Source organism: Centruroides sculpturatus, unplaced genomic scaffold (genome assembly GCF_000671375.1).
Source record: "Centruroides sculpturatus isolate CEXI.00-Female unplaced genomic scaffold, Cexi_2.0 scaffold1039, whole genome shotgun sequence".
In the NCBI taxonomy this organism is placed as follows: Eukaryota; Metazoa; Arthropoda; class Arachnida; order Scorpiones; family Buthidae; genus Centruroides; species Centruroides sculpturatus.
The window spans coordinates 231,035-249,307 of NW_019385341.1; the positions used below are offsets into that span (position 1 = coordinate 231,035).

Sequence of the window (18,273 nt, forward strand, 5' to 3'; positions counted from 1 at the left end):
ACAATTTTTTGTTTATAGCATAGTTTATATGGATTACTCCCAAAAAAAAATTATACGTGTTTTGGAAATGTTGAGTCAAATTAGTCTAGAATCGATTAATTTTATGGAAGAAAACCTTTCAAACAGCCGTAGTCCTTAAACTACACACGTCCGGGCTGTGATTGGCTTATGTATTTAAGGATTCTTACAACGTGAAATTCTTATAAAGTGGAACGTATTTACCGCGTTATAGGGGGTCGACTGTATATTGATAGTCGATACTGCTAATAATTTTACGCTATCAGCCGGTAAAGATAGAAATATTTTTCAGCCGGAACGTTGTACCGGCTAAAAAATATTCCTGTCTTTATGTATTAAAGTAGAATGATTTAATTATATTTGATTACGGATAAGCATCCAAAAAATCTCAACCATAGAATCTGCAAACCTGATTAAATAGAAATATTGAATGAATTGCTAACATTTTTAATCTAGCATAACATCATTCTGAATTTTTTTTTTTGCAATTCAAGCATTAATCGTATCTGATATTAGAAATAGTCAAGTAAATTATGTTTTCTGACACTAGAGGGAGACGCTTGGTGACTAAGCGGAAGTTGCGTAAAGGAGTTAGAAAATCACGTTTGATAGGGAAGATATTCTACTCATATTAACTGTAGGTAAATCCTATTGATTTATGTCTTTATTACGTTTTTGTTACATTTCACGTACATTTAAAATTATATGAGCCTACAATTATGAAATAATTTCATTATTAACCTAACAAATTATTAATTATAAATATTTTTAGTTTTTCAAAACCAAACGATGCAAGTTTCTTGAAAGATTTCTTCAAATTCTTAATCACATACTTATACATTTCTCCATCCAATAATTATAATAATAATCTTATTAGATTTTGATGTTACTGTTTGACAGTTGTTATAGTGTAATTATATTTGTTAATCATTACAGTACTTGCTAATTTTTGATGGAGTTGTTACTGTTTTATGATTTTATTAATATACTGTGTTTAAAAAAAATGTTAAATATAATTTTGGCATATCAGGAGTCAAGGCATTGACTCTCCGCAAGTAAAAAAGTCACAGACTGACTACATATACAGGAATCAGGTGCCGATTTTCGGGAGTCGATTTCTCCGTCCCCCAAACACCTGAAGTAATTTCAAATATCTCGTTTGAAAGAAAATTGTTTTCTTAGGTAGTGTGCAAAATATCAAGATTTTGTGTAAGGCAGTTGCCAAAATATAAGCAATTGAAAAGTGCAAAAATTACCAAAAAAAAAGCTGTATTTTCTTTTTCTTCGTCTGGCACTGCAGATGCTTGTAGAGAAAAACTACTGGATCCAGGAAGCTCAAATTTTAAACTTAAGCTTTCTTGTTATTAGTGAGGTGCTGGCGAGACTTCTAGGTTAGTAGGTCAAAGTTCATGAGGTTTCCCACAGAGCTAATTCAGTTTTATGGCTTAATTTTATGCTTATAAAGATAAAATTGTATGGGAACAAATGAAGTTTATTCAAAATTACAGAAGCTCAAATTTATGTGAATTAAAATTTATTATTATTTTTTTAAACAGCCTACTGAAAGTGTCGGTCGATGATGCATTTGGTCAACTCTGACCAAAGTGTATATTGAAAGTATTCTGTTGGGGCGCATTTGATCGGCAGCAGAATACTGACTGAATTGCATGTTGTCATCTTATGTCTTGACATAATAATACAATTATTAAACAAAAACAATTTCTGTCCAAATAAAAACATCTGACAAGTGAGATGTAAAAAAATTATGACAATTTAGATGACAGTCAAAATTTTTCTTAGAAGTTTTTGTTTGGTTTTTAAGCTTGGTGCTTGGAAGTAGTACACACGAGGTTTTATCTGTATTATTATTTTTTACATTTCACTTCCAAATGCCAAGCTTACCTTTACTGAAGAAAAACTTTTAAAAAAATTTTGACTGTCATATAAATTGTCATAAACATATTTTAAACATACGTATTTGCTAATACTTACTTCAAAACCCAATTAAAATATTTCAGGACAATTGATAAGGCTTTTGCAGAAAGAAATACTTGGGTTTAAAGTTCATTCATTTCAAAAAGGTTATGAAAACATTTCATTAATTAATGAAAGACATGTTTGACATCACAAACAACAGAATTTGCAGATTTAAATCAGGAAGCACAAACAACAGCCACTGCAGATTTAAATCAGGAGAGAAATAAACTATGGACAATTATGCACAAGTTTATTCCAAAATTATCTATTATTGGTTATTATTGCATTGCTTACTTTAAATTAAATTAAAAAATACTAAATGTTTAATGAAAAAAGCCTAGAATCCAAGCTATTATTGAAATTCAAAAATTTTAACCTCTCTCTCCTGCATTTTCTATCTCTTCTAAAAAATAAAACCTGAAAATATCTTACCTGTTAATGTTTTTTAAAATCCTTTTAATAAATTAAATTTTGAGAATTAATGCCATAAACATATATTTTAATGGAATTTTTCAACCTGCTTCTCACTTTAGCAATCAGAAAGAATAATTACAGAAAATTTGTTTCCCAGTTTGGATTAATTAAGGAAATGCTAATTATAAAAACTGTACTGGCCAAATTTCATAAACTGCACAAGAAACATTAACAAATTACCAACTTTAGACCTTTTGAATTTGTTACATTAAAAATTTTTGTACAACTGTTTGCCCTTGTATCTCAATCCTAATGTTTTCTTTTTACTCCTTTTCTCATCAGAGAAAACTGTGGGAGATCAAACCTCACACCATCTGCCAATGCTCATAGACCAGCTATTTGCAATAGTCATCACTTTTAGTTTCCGAAATCATCTTGTCACAGTACCATTTTCCTCTTACATGTATGATTGGTCTCTGTCAACGGGATAATCTTATTAATGATGATATTCTTTTTAATCAATTTATAACTTTATAAGAAATAACAAAGCAAATCCCTTAAGGAAAATGCTTCAAGCACATGTTGGTCAAACTGAGGAAATTTTAGAAACAGATTATGCATTACAACTGAATCCCACCTCTGGTTTACTCTCCTTATAGGACCCTTTTAATAAACTTCACATGGGTAATGCCCTATCTGCTCTTGCATTGCCTATTCCACTGATAAACACTGCACATATAACCAATTTCCAGCAGCAGTGTGTGGTGACATTTGATGATAGGGAAGCTGTGTTTCCATAAAAATTTTAAACAAATACTGGAAATGACAAAAATAAACAGTTTATTTTAATTCTAAAATAGATAATTGACATGAAACAAAGATATAAGAACTTGTTTCTATTATTTTTTATAAACTAACTGTATTTGGCAATTTTTTCCACAAAGTCATTAATTACTTTATCATAAAAATTGCTTGTAATTGATTCCATCAAAGTATTTAAAAGCACTTTTTCTATTGAAAGCAATGCAAGTGATGACAATATTTCCTCTGACTGAGTGTTCCTTGCAAATGTATAAATTTGCTTCATGGTTCAAAACTGCACTTAACAGATGCACTCATAGATGGTACCATAAAAATTAATGATATTAAATCATATAATTCTTTTAGTACATCTTTGTTCAGAACGTTATTNCAGCTGTAATGTAAAAATAGACAATACAGTGTAGGCTATTTGATTTAATAAGAATCTTAATTAGCTTTAATAAAATGAATTCCTTCATAAATGTTAATAAAGTAATACTATATAATAATTGATTGCTAGTGATATGATTTATTATCGATCTAAATTCTTTTACTTGGCTACAGCACATTTACTATGCTTAAAAATCCCACTTAAAACCAATATAAACATAGGATGATACAGCCAGTGTAGCACAACGATTGACAGCAGCGCCTCTTGCGGCAACCTCCAATATAGGGACAGAAAATAAGCTCGATTTCGACACTATATTTCCTAGCCACTGTACTGTACAGTACCTCACACTTTGTCTTTACCCCTGGTACATTGTTCTTGTTGGGTCGGTTGTTTTTGCACGTGTGAAAACCTAACGACCTGGGTTCAATCTGGAACCGATCAGGTTACACTTACGTGTGGGCGAGCGATTGGGGGACGTATTTTGTTCGGGTCAGTTAGACAGGCAGGACGTGACCGGTGTCCAGTCCGAACCGTTAAACTAATTCTTTGTTAGATATTAAATAGCGATTTTTACGAGTAGAGATCTTTAAACTCTAAGATCATAACAGTTCTCAACATCTGGAAACCATTAAACGCAATGTTTCTTCTTACCCGTTTATAACAGAGGAAAGAAAAAGGTTGTCAATGGCGTGCCGTGACATTTGATGATAGGAAAGCTGTGTTTCTGTAATAAGCCGACTTTCAGGGGCAATCAGTCAATGATGGTCTAGTGTCCATTCGTATTCGTTCGTTAGATAAGCCAGTAAAAACCGTAGACTTCTCTAAATATACTTTTAATAGATTATCTGACCTACTTAATAAATAAGCAAATTCAATATAATTACGTCTGTACTTATTAGATTCGATAGATTCCCTATGTCCTCTAAATGCCAATTCTTGCTTTGATAACATCTGCTAATTTGGATACAATATATCTATTAGCCGACAAAACAATCTTTTTGCATTTTTATGCATCCACAAAGCCATTTTACGTCTTCATAAATTTTATCATGAAAATGTCGAAAAAACTTTTTTGTTGAAGTATTTATATTTAATTTAGGCATTGATCTTTCTCTTTTAATAATGTTTTCTTTTTCATTATATGGTCTTTAGCCATAACTTTTTTAAAATAAATATTTAATATCGCAATTACATTCCGAATCGCTAGCCACGATATAAGGGCTAAAATTTAAAATAAAATCATAAAAACTTACTTGGTGAAATAAAATATAATGTGGTGGATGTATATACCTGGTACAAAATCTTCTTCAATTGTATGAATATACTTTTGAAGAAAATTATAATTAAATATTGCTTTGTAAAGTAAAAAAACGTACATAAAAAATAACATAAAATATTCTTTACATTTTAAATCTTAAAATAATGCACTTAGTCAAGTAGTTCCCTATGAGTGGCTAATGGATAGAATCATTGGAAGTGTTGTTATAAAGTATTTTGGTATGTAGCATCCACAAACTAAACCACCAGAGGTTGGTACTCTGTAATGCACATGTGCAAATGCCTGTAATCTGGCTGCTTTACACGATTCAAATATTTTTGTCATGGAAGCTGTACCATATTTGACAATACAGCACTTCCTTTAGAATATGCATATACGAATTTATATTCAAATATACAATAGCAATCTTATCATTGTTTTTCACGTGTATAGAAATTTGTAATAAAATCCTTAATGTGGTTATAATAAAATATTAATTTTAAGTAAATCAAAGTATGTTAAAATATGAAAATAATCATACAATATGTATTTATATTTTAGAAAATAAAAGGGAATTGGTGCTTCCAGCTTCATGGACTGCATGCCACTGATTTCCAGCAAGAAGAAACTACAAGAAAGCAAACCCAGATGAAAATGTTTTCTTTCTTGTAGTTTCTTCTTGCTGGATATTTATTACATGTGCAGTGTTTATTAATTAACATACACCAAGTTTTGAGTAGTTGACTTTATTCTCCTGATTATTAGTTATCACTTGACTATAGTTTAACATAGCTTTTGATTGTTCCTATGTAAACTGTTTAAACATATAATTTTTATTTTATATAATGTTAAATTTTAATATATAATATTTTATATAATATATACATATTAAAAATTACATAAAATAAAAATTACATGTTTTTATATATATATGTGTGTGTGTGTGTGTGTGTGTACTGTTCTTGAATTTTCATTGATTTCATTTAGTTTTCAGTAGGGCTTAACTACAGAAGATTAAATCTAAAATTAAGCCCAATATGTAGTACTGGTCAGTGGTGCACCCAAGGACCTTGGGCCCCTCCAAAGAAACAGGAAAACAAACAGTAGAAAATTCTTCATAATTTTCTTAGTTTTAATTTTTTTAAACTTTCATAGTTTAGTTACATGCTCCATGGATTGTACGCTCATATTAATAAAATGTTGCATATGAAAGTGTTGGAGAAATGAAACTCATCTTTTCTTTTGCTAAAACTTCCTAATGTTATAAAAATAAATTTAAAGTATTTAAAACGATAGAGTCAGAATATTCCAATCTTACTTAATTGTACTGTAAGTGAATACACAAAAATTCGAATTTTCCTTCGTTTCTGACTTGAGACCAGTGTACTGGTGAAATGCATTTGGGGATAAATAAGTTGTAATAAAAAATAGTCTCTCTCAAAGGAAAAACTGGTTTGCTTTTTTAACTTTTTATTCTAATTCTATTTCATTTAGCAAATGTTTTAGTATTCAAAAGTTTTAAGCCTCTGTAAGTCAGAAATGAAGGAAAATTTGAATTTTCGTGTACTCACTTACAGTACAATTAAGTAAGGTTCCTAATGTTAGCTATGCCATTTTTCTATCAGTCCCCCAAATTTTAGATACAGGTTTATGGAAAATAGATAAATACTAATAATTTTGCATACCTGTAATTATTTTATTTTGTGGTACATTGTAATTTTTAGAATAATTTATGAAACTACAATAAAATTGATTTTCAAGAAGTCAAAGTTTTGTTTTTATACATTATTATTCTATACATTCAGGTAATAAATTTGTAATTCTCTATCCACTGTTTTGCACTATTTGTATTCAGTTATTGTTTTTCAGGTTTGGATTTTACTTGAAGAAAATTTTAGTTATTAAGAATGTTTGTTTTAAATAGAAGAAAATATAGTTCTACTATTACAGTTTTATGTTTTATTCATGAAATTCATGAAAGACTGGAAATTCATTGGTGTTTCATTTTTTTCATAAAAATCTTAAAAAATACCAGTTTACAAAATATATAGTACAGTATTGATATATGATAATGTAAAATTTAAAAGATAGTTTCTTATAAGTATATTTTAATGAAAAATACCATCATAACAAGTAACTTTCTAACTTATATATTTTGGATATTTTTATTTAAAATAACAAAAGCCAAAATTATTAATAATTGTTATGTAATTATATTTACAGCATAAGTCAAAATGTCTTATCCAAGTCAAGGTTATCCACATCAAGGTTACCCACAGCAGGGTCATCCTCAACAAGGTTATCCTCAACAAGGTTATCCACAACAAGGACATCCTCAGCAAGGTTATCCTCAGCAGGGTGGTTATCCTCAGCAGGGTTATCCACAACAAGGTTATCCACAAGGTGATTTAATTTTAAATTGAGTTACTTTATTTACTTATTTTTCTAAATAATTGAATTTTTATAAAAAAAAAAAAAAAAAAAAGATATTGCTAAGAAGCAAAAAATTTACATGTCTCTAGCTCACAAAAGTGTAAGATATTTTTATTGTAATACTTACCAGCAATTCTACATGTCATACATTTAAATAACTTTGTTATAATTTTAATTTATAGTTCTATCTTATTGATTTAGTTTCTGTAAAGAATAATATAATAATTATTACATGAACATAAAAGTTTATTAAGTAAATAATGTTTGATTTTCAGGAGGTTGGAATCAATCTGGACAAAGAACAGATCCTGTAATTTATCAATGGTTTACAGCTGTGGACACTGATAAATCTGGAAAAATTACTGCACAGGAATTACAGTCAGCTCTTGTTAATGGAAACTGGACCAAATTTAATGAAGAAGCTTGTCGTATGATGATAGGTATTTTAATAAATAATTATATGCTATTAACAAAAATTCATTAAAAAAATATTTTAGTAGAATAGGAAAATTTTTAATGCAATGTTGATAACTGAGATGAAAAGGGACAGGAAAAAAAATACATTTCTATTATATATACAAGTTTTTGAATAGACTGTTTCTTAATTTAAAATGAAATTGAAAAAACAATAAATGAAAACTTTATATATATATAATTGTATGCTACTAATATATATATTGATTTCTATGCTTGGTTTTATTTATTTATTTTTTTTTCTTTTTGTATACAGGGTGTCNATGAAACAAACAAATTTTATTTAAAACGTTTTTCAGAATAAAAAAGTTCAAATTTATGCAAATTAATACTTTTTATGATGATTTTTCTAAATGGCATATTAAAATCATTCAGTTGGCAGCATGTTGGTCAGCACCAACCAAAAATTCATTAAAAAAATATTTTAGTAGAATAGGAAAATTTTTAATGCAATGTTGATAACTGAGATGAAAAGGGACAGGAAAAAAAATACATTTCTATTATATATACAAGTTTTTGAATAGACTGTTTCTTAATTTAAAATGAAATTGAAAAAACAATAAATGAAAACTTTATATATATATAATTGTATGCTACTAATATATATATTGATTTCTATGCTTGGTTTTATTTATTTATTTTTTTTTCTTTTTGTATACAGGGTGTCCCAGGGATAACCTGCCAAATGGCAAAAGCATATTCTGAAATGGAAATAAGTAAAAAGTATTATATGAAGTTTGGCTAGAAATGCTTCATTACAAAATTGTAAACAAATATTGAAATGTAATATGTAACAATGGATTTTCCATTGCAGAATATGAAAAGTCAAACATGTTTATTTTTGCATTTATATTACGTTTACTTGCTTCAAACAATTCAGTATGGTTCTTACATTTACATAAATAGCTGTTATATTTCAATTCTCCTCTGAACTAGCAATTGCCATCAAAATGCCTAGAATGATAAGTGTACTGATATGCATTTTTTGTGTGAATTTTTTTGAGAAAAATGCTTGCATTGCAGTACAATATCAATGCAGAAGTATCAATATGTTCCTGCAGACAGTGCCATGCGGTAGATTTTCTCAGTATGATGCAAGTCTTTGAAATGCCGCCCCTTAAATGCTTCTTATACCGCTCCTTAAATGCTGCTTATGCCGCCCCTTAAGGTGTCACCTGATGCAGCTGCCTCTCTGTATCATAGCATAGCACGGCACGGCACTGCCTGCAGAAATATATCAAATTTTTGTGTTTATCAATATCAATTTGCAATTTCACAATTCAAGTTTATTTTGATCTGTGAGTAAATCTATATATATATATATAAATGAGGATGTTTGTTCACTATGCACACCTAGGCTGTTTGACCAATTGCTATGAAACTTGGCAGTTATGTTCATATATACTTCTAACTTAGATAATGTCATGCATCCCATCCCAAATTATTGATTGGATTTTTATACAGTGGAACCCCGGTTAACGAACGTCCTGGTTAACGACCAAATCGGTTAACGAACTTTTATTTTGCAAAAATTTTGTCTCAGATAACGAACAGAATTCGGATAACGAACGTAACGGTATATCGTGTCAAATTTTAGTTGGTGTTAGGCATGCGCGAGTTAAGCATTGCTTTTCCGAGTGTTTGTGCTATACTTCTTTTTTCAGTTTTGTGATTTATATATTTAATCAATATGGCATCCAAGAAAGAAAAAAGTCATAGTGGCAATAGAAAACGACAACGCAATATAAACGACAATGCGCTATCGCATTTGAGAAAAATTTTGATTAAAAGAGTAAGACAATCAACTTTAGATCAATTTCTTGTTCCTTACGGAAAGAGTTTGTTTGTTTGTTAAGTTATGGCAACGCAACACTTGGGCGATCTGCCTAGGGGAATGCCTTCTGGGAGGTGTTTTTAAGGGAAACTGGCCCCTATTTAGGCGTTACAGACGTGGAGAAAACCCGGAAAACTCCACGTGGCCAGCCCGTCTGAGCGAGGTGCGAACCCACGAACGAACTCCCCGTGTTCAAGGTACGAAGACCACTTAGCCACTGGTGGGTTTTTTTTCCGAAAGAGACTTCGACTCTAAGAATCTTCCAATGAAGTGCTACCCATTATTTTTTGGAGGGGATTCCCCTTCTAAGCATTAAGGTTCGTATATCTCCACTTTTCTGCCACCAACTACAACAAACGAAGGTATGTACAGTGCTATTTTATTAAACAAAGTTTACATGTTTGTTGCTGTAACGATAGATACTACGTTTTCTTACATTTTCATCAAAGAAAATTACTGTATATTTCAAATAAAATGACAAAAATTTTGGAGACTAGAACGAATTAATTGCATTTGCATTAATTTCTATGGGAAAAATTGCTTCGGTTAACGAACAATTCAGTTAACGAACGGAGTTGCGGAACAGATTAAGTTCGTTAACCGGGGTTCCAGTGTATATTGATTAATTTCTGTCTGAATTTGAATACTGGCTTTACATGTAGCACCATCTATTGGAAAAAATTTCACAAATTAATTAACTAAATATAATTCTTACAAAACAGGATATAATTTAAAAATATATATGTTATATTCACTGAATTACTGCAACAATGATATAATGAAAAATAGATATGCCATTATGCCATTACTGTGACAGGTATCACAGCATTTGCCTGCATGGAGTGTAGTATGTTTTGCCCTGTACATCACACTTTTCCTGTTAGCAACAAAGTTGTGACAGTTATGTATCTAACTCCATTCAGGGGAAAATTTTTGAATTAAAATAACATGACTTACAGTACCAATTGGAAGTTCACATATAGTTAATCTGGTTCTCTTTCTCTTAAGATTTCTGTGTCTCTGGTAATGACTTTCATCTAACTCCATTCTCCATTGAGATTTAGGAAGGACAGAGATGGACAGATGACAGTGCAAATTTATAGGTCTACAATTGTTTCAAATTGCAGCCCAATAAGTATCCTCCAGTAACCGAGTTGATAAACAATGGTATAAATCACCAAACACTGGTAGTCGATTGTGGGTTCATGCATGGCCAACGGACTGGCCACATGGAGTTTTCTGGATTTTCTTCACATTAGTTACACCTAAATTGGGGCAAGCTTTACATAAAAGTCTTTCTGGGAGTCATCTACCCTGGAAGATCGCTCAGTGTCACATTGCCGTAACCAATTAAACCAAACCAATTCTAATAATTTTTCTATAAACTTGATATTTACGAGGACATGCTTAACTACCATGAAACTTGGAGACCCACCCCCTCCCCATATTAACTCATACTGCTTAAAGATATTCTAATGTTCAGCCAAATTAATATATGTGCAATAATTTTAAGGCACAAAGTAGTGCTCGAAGTCTTTTCCTGTGCCAATGTTTATTTTTTCAGTTTATTATTATGGTCCAATTTATTAATATTAGATGGTTGAATTCTTATTCAGATTTTAAAAATTATTACTTTTAAAAGTTTGCATTTTCTTTTATATGCAATCTAACTCAAACAAATGTATTTTTTCAAACTTTTGTAAGAGTCTAATTGTGTTTATATTGCTGTTGTGTTCTTGCTACAGTAGTAAATTTACTTTAAAAAGGTTTGAAATTAATTAATTTATATATGTTTAACAAGCTTATGGACTGAGAAACTGCAATGATTATGATATTCTGAGTCATATTTTACTTACCAAACTAAAATGTTAATTTTATGCTCTTTTATTTATAATATTTTATAATTTTAGAATATTTAGAGATTCTGTTTTAAAACTGATTTTTTTTTATAAGCAATGTTTGATAAAGATGGAAATGGTACCATTGATGTCACAGAATTCCAAGGTATATGGACTTATATTCAACAATGGAAAGCTCTTTTTGAGAAATATGATGGTAATCGCACTGGATCCATAGAAACTGATGAATTACAAAGAGGTAAGAAATAATTGATTTATTACAAATAAGTTTTTCAATATAATTTTAGAAATTAATAATAGTGAAAGTATAATTCTTTTCAGTCTTGTTCTGAACTTAAAGTAGGGTATCCCAAATTAAACTAGACATTTTCCAGCTGGCTACACAAAAACTATTTATCAGAAAGTCATGAAAGTTTGGGAATGCCTTAATGAGATGATGGAAATTTTTTCTAGAGCAAAAAAGTTAGTTTCAAAAACCACCACTAGAGAGTGTATTATAGATTTATACAGAACATAACAATGAGCTACACAAGTTATCTGTTTAATGTGAACAAAACATGTTCAAAATATAATGACCACCATCTGAAAGCATAAAACAGTATGTTCAATGGTTGCATGCTGTGTATTTAAGCAGTGTATATAGCAATCTGATAGTTTAAGATCTGATAGCAATGTTATGGGATCATGGTAGACCAAGTCTTTGAGATAGCCCCAGAGCCAAAAATCACATAGATTCAAGTTTGGGGATCTTGCAGACCAATATGCCACTGTTTCAGATTGAAAAGTTACTTCCAAGAGCCACTCTCTAGTTAGTGGTGGCTTTTGGAAGTAACTTTTTGCTCTAAAAAAATTTCCATCATCTCATTAAGGCATTCATGACTTTCTGATGAATAGTTTTTGCTATAGCCAGCTGAAAATGTTGAGTTAATTTGGACACCCTGTATATATTAAAAACTTAAATGTTTTCAAATACATAGAGTTCATTTTCAGATAATTAACTTTGAATAAAAGTTAGTTTTCTGATGCTTTGCTTCATGTAATTTGAAACTGTTCAAACTATTAATAAATGCTTGGCTTCCAAATCAAAATTGAAATTAGTCTATTATTGATTTAGAAATATTCTTTATAGTATTTACTAAATTCTTATTAACATCCAAAAAATTTTGTGAACACACACAGTTTTATACAAAAATATGTTATAGTTCAGTTTGGATGTTTGCTCCATAAAAGTATTATAACATCAATAAGTACTTTTGAGCTAACTGCTTACCTTCAAACTGAATTCAAACAGTAAATATTTCACAAAAATGTTTAAATAACATTTGAAGACTTGTGTCAAATAATGTTTCAAGTTCCAAAGTTTCTGGAAAAACACAAGAAAAACTGGAAAACTCCTAAATTGAAGTGGGTCGGTAATGCAATGACTGGTAGAAATGACATTGCTGCAAAAAATTGGGTGTCATTTTCATTGCAACATACATCAGTAAATGACAATAAAGCATTCTGTGTAATAGAAAAAAGTTGCATGCATATGTCACATGCAATGTTTTAAAATTTGAATATATTTTGTTTCCAGAATGGAAGTTCTGTCCTTAAATACATATTTCTCTTGTAATCAATATCTGCTTTCTTATTTATGACACCTCATTTTATAAACAGCGTGTTTTTACTTAACAAACAGATATGCTAATGGAAAAATGTTGCTTGAACATAATAGTTCTCGCTAGCCAATTAAAAATACCTTTAAGGAAAGCACAGATTGTCAAATGGAAAAATGTGCTTTATTTGAATTTAGTCAGTATTATTATTTTCATCATCAGACTTTAGAGATCTATAAAAGTTGCATTTTCTAGATTCAGAAACTTGCATGTGGACAGTTGGCCCTTCTTCTTGGCACTTTTCATTGGAGCAGCCTACTGTATGCAAATGGAAGACAGATGTTCTGAAGGCCATTAAAGCGATTCAGAACTTCCTGGTATGCATGACTTCTTGTCGACTGCAGTAAGGAAAATGCATCTCAAGATTGTAAATCATGGGAATGTCTTATTCTAATGACAGTAGGTACATCAGACATAATCTGAACTCATATTGTCGAGGTAATTTTCAGATGCTTTCGCCTCACAAAAAAATTTTCTAAAATGCTGAGGTCCCTTGTGTCATTCTTCTTTGCATGCTCCATGCAATATTTTTCCACTCATCTCAATCAAGGGCTTTATAGCTGGTTAAATTTGTCCAGTGTGTAACAAATATCCATTTCCTGATCTCCTTTATATTTTTGATATCTTATGATTCCAATTTGAGGGTTGACAATGCCTAAAGTTTGCATTTTCCTAAAGTTTGCATTTGCAGCAGTCGAAGAGGTAAGAGTGAACACCTGCTTGTCCACCATTTTATATGCACATGCAATGTTTTTCCATGCAGTTGATAAGTCAGAAACATTTTTTCACAGAAACCAGTCAGAATTTTTTAATAATAAGATACTATTTGCTAACTCAGTTCACAGTGCACAATTTATTATAAAAATCTCAATTTTGCTGTTTTGACACTTGCAACATTATTTGAAGAGAGAATCATTTAGAGCTTTATTGTTACTTTTTAAATTTTTTTTAACACATGCAGTTCATAAATTTTGTGAATGTTTATTAAAATTATTAACTCACAATTATAAATTCAGTTTTATTTGAAGTTTAATGAATTTTTATTGTTTTGAGGGAATTTTCATTACAAATAATAAATTGTTTCACAAAATGATAAAGTTCTAAATTGATTCAGATATAAATTCAAAATTTTTACAATAATTAAAAAATATATAAAGATCCGTTTTTTTTTATAATTAATCAAAAATAAAATTTGAAGTTACTAACTTCTGTATTTGTTCTCTAGAAAAACATATCTTGTATAATACTTATAAATGAAATATTAAGATATTTGTTCAGTATTTTTAGCTTTTTAAAAACTAATGTTTCTATAATGTTGTTACTTTTTCATAAACATTTATACAACTATATTAATGAAAATCAGTAAGTTTTCGTTATTCTTCTAATGAAATGAGACATTTTAAAATGCTAGTTTCTAAAATTACCAAAATTACTGTAATTTTTATTGTAGTGAATTATAAAAATATGTCTTATCTAAAGGGTATAGATGTTACTGTGAAAGACCGAAATTAGAGAATGTCGACACATACAAAATACATCGGTGAAAAACCGATTATTTGGTTATATTATTATACATTCGAACAATCGCCGGTGTATGTCAACAAGCATAGATAAGCTTTGGTTGAGGTCAAAACAACACCCGAAAAGCCAATGTCGACAGAGAGACGACAGTCTGTCGCCAAATCCTTTGTGGGTAGTCAGAGGTAAGACAAGATCATACCTCTTTTCCCAGCAACAGTTTGGTGGAAATCACCCACTTTGTCACTAAATGGTGTTTTTGTTCTTTTGATCCAGTGAGGTGGGGATCGGTTAGTCAGGTCAAGTAACAGAGGATGAGAGGGGGTCGTCAGTAAGGCATCGTCAATATCCGAATAAAAGACACCATTAACAGATCAGTTCATAATCACGTAATAACGTAATCAGTTCGTAATTTGTAAAGAAAAGTTACTTTTCATAGATGAGATTTCTTCTCAAGAAATATCGCTGAGAGAAGTAGTTACAGCTAATTCAAAAAGTGGAGGGTAAGGCTATACAGTAGACCCCCCTACAACACTAGATAATTCCGTGTTATATGAATTCCATGTTGTACAAATCACTTAGATTTTACAAATACGTGTGCCGGACTGTGAACGGCTCACGTATTTGTAAAATCTAAGTGACTCGTACAACATGGAATTCATATAACACAGAATTATCTACACTGTTATAGGGTGGTCGACTGTACACGCTGTCATTGCAAAAAGAGGTGTTCCACGAATAAATGCAGTTGTAAAAGCAAGGTTCTCAAAGTGCCATAACAGTTTAAGTTATTGCAATAAATATGATTGTACAACATCAATCACATAATTTATGTGTAAGTTTATTATTGTATTATTTTCTTTAATGATTTAGAACGTACTGTTTATTTTAGGTTCAACAGTTTTTTTACATGTGCCGTTACTTAAGCTTTCTCCTATTTTGACATATTAAAAAGTTGCATTTTTGTCTTAACGTAATAAAAATATTTTTATTCAACATTCACCATCAGTGCATGCTGAATGTCGACATTTGCCGGTGTAAGTGAGAAATGATGATATTTAGCAAATATTTTGTACATACACGAAATGACTGTTTGAATGCTGACATTTGCCAGATATCAGTCATTCACAGTAACATAGACACACATTGTACCAGGCTATATCTTGCACTAACTACATAATACATTCAGTGTAATACAGTAGCTTTGAGTGTATGTAATTAGTAGTGGGAAATTTGTTAAGATTTGCCCCCGTGCAAAGGTTGGGGGACATGGAATCCAATCTCATGTTCTATGAAAGATGATGACATATTTTAAATTACAAAGTTGTTGTGTCTCAAGATCAGTACAAAACATTTTTTTGTAAAAGTTAAAATACTCAAAGGGAAAGTGGCTGGACAATGTTGAAAATACTAGTAGTGAAACTAAGAGGTTTCTCTGGATGACTGAGCATTCAAGGGATTGGGATGCATGTCATCTAATTCAATGAATAGCCTAATAATTACCTTCACCTCTGCTCTAGAACAATTGAATTTGGTTATTAAAAACAGAAGAATAATGCAAGATATAACTTATTGCCATGTTTGTGTCTATACTCTGTATATCTTATGCAATATTATTATTGTAATTAATTTTATTGTTTTTAAATTATCAAATTATGATATCATAAAGATAAATTTTTTTATAGCATTTCAAGAAATGGGTTACAGACTTTCACCCCAGTTTGTCAATAATTTGATTGCAAAGTTTGATTACAAGACTCGCCGATCCCTTACATTAGATAACTTTATTGTTGCTAGCGTTCAGTTGAGGCTTCTTACCGATGCTTTTCGAGCAAGAGACGATAAAATGGCAGGTGTGATTAATATCAGTTATGAAGATTTCTTAACTGTTTCAATGTTACATAGACCATAGTATAAGTTATTTGTAAAAATTATCATTTATGTATTTTATGATCATTTCAAATTGTAATACTAATATTGTTAATCTTTTTTTATTAAATTATAATAAATTAGAAACTTGTAATTGATTTAAAAATTATTCAGTATTACTATATTATTGTTTATTATTAAAAATCAAAATCAAATATATTTATACATCATCTTAGTATTAAATCTGAAATTTGTGATTTTTCCTGTTTACTTCATTTTATAATGTATATCAATTATGGTAACATATGTGATATGAATTTGATTGCCTTATTAGATTCAATTGAATTTTATTTTCTTAAGATTTTTCGTCTTAAATGATATTGATATCTGGAAACAAAGCAATGAAATAGAATGAGATGTATAATTTTTCTTAACAACATATAGCAATTGTAGCAATGTGTTAAAGCAAAACTATGTTGTTTCATTTATACCATATTATGCACTGGTGATCAAAACTTATGGCCAAAAAAAAAAAAAAGCAACAATTGTTTTCTTGTGGAGTTAAAAAAAAATCACCTGGAAGACATGAAATTCAAAATACAGAGACATATGGTTTCTTCTAGCCATATTGCACATACAAACTCACTTGAACATGCAGTGAATGCCTTTAACAGCACCTTTTGTCCTTTTTATTGTAGTCTTGCACTACATACACTGACTGCACATATTTTGCATGCCCTCACATCACCTGTGATGACTTCTTCCTGCATACGAATCACCTTTCTACTGAATTGGGTGCTCATTGTGCTGATCACAACAAGGCCTTTTCTACAATTTCATGGCTGTCTGCTTAAAAATTACATCATTGCTTAAATTTTGCAGACCAGTGTATAATATGTGTCAGGCTAGATGATAAATACAGTACAGTCTTGGTACTCTGGCCATTTGCTAGTTTGACACATTCAGTAATCTGGCACTAGTCAACTCTGGTATTTCAGGCCCTATTGCAAAGTCACAGACTAGCTTCTCACTAGTTCAAACTACAGTTCTCACTAAATTTAGTGGCAGTCTGTCAATTTGGCACATTCAAGCACAGTACCATCTATTACTGGATGGCACTGTGCTTGAATGTTTTGATCAGTAGTCCAACTTGCATTTTGTTGCATCATTAATTTAACAGTTGACTTCATGTTGTGCAATTCATTTTTGCTCTTAACTGTATTCATTACATCACATTTTTATTATATTTAAATTGTTAACTCATCAAAATGTCTGAACTTTGTATAATCTGGCAATCTCCTTAATCTGACTGTTCTGGCCCCATATATGTCAATAGAATACAATCTCAGCAATGTAAAGTTTCACAGACAAGACAGTTTTAACAGACAGTAAATGTTAAATATTATATCTGACTTGCTTATACTGTAATGACCACTTTAAATTATTCAATTTATTTTTTTTTATCTGAATAATAAATCAAGCATTCCTGTTTTGTTAATATTAATTATTAATTTTCACATTTGAAAAATTGAAACTTATATAATCAATTGATTTTATCATTTATTATAGTTACAAATATATATAGTTATTGTTAAGACATTAAACACATTAGGAAATCTTTTTCAACGAATAATTTGAAATTTGTTTAATAAAATTAAAGTATAATGTACAGTACATGGTAACTCATGGAAAGATGGATGATAGTGAGAGTTTTGATCACTTAGTGGAGCCTTTGCTATGGATCAAAATTTGTCAGAAGCTTATAA

The 18,273-nt window shown here is 30.2% G+C and overlaps 1 protein-coding gene across 2 annotated transcripts; it reads left to right on the plus strand.

The window, feature by feature from the left end:
• The first annotated feature begins 567 nt into the window (after positions 1-567).
• Positions 568-17,079, plus strand: LOC111637871 (sorcin-like). Of its 2 annotated transcripts, none has more exons than XM_023383463.1 (5): positions 568-655; positions 7,086-7,265; positions 7,571-7,735; positions 11,557-11,700; positions 16,324-17,079. In XM_023383463.1, exons 2-5 carry the CDS (start codon positions 7,097-7,099, stop codon positions 16,548-16,550), a joined length of 705 nt encoding a protein of 234 aa, XP_023239231.1. In that variant the 5' UTR covers positions 568-655; positions 7,086-7,096; the 3' UTR covers positions 16,551-17,079. The 2 variants fall into 2 exon arrangements, with proteins under 2 accessions (XP_023239231.1, XP_023239232.1); XM_023383464.1 differs by having other exon boundaries at positions 576-659.
• The last annotated feature ends 1,194 nt before the right edge of the window (positions 17,080-18,273 follow it).

Bases quoted from the DNA above. Each gene is read 5' to 3' on its own strand.
- LOC111637871 (XM_023383463.1), top strand. From the start codon at position 7,097: ATGTCTTATCCAAGTCAAGGTTATCCACATCAAGGTTACCCACAGCAG. The intron at 7,266-7,570 runs GTGATTTAATTT...TTTGATTTTCAG, and splicing joins ACAACAAGGTTATCCACAAG to GAGGTTGGAATCAATCTGGA. The intron at 11,701-16,323 runs GTAAGAAATAAT...ATTTTTTTATAG, and splicing joins AACTGATGAATTACAAAGAG to CATTTCAAGAAATGGGTTAC.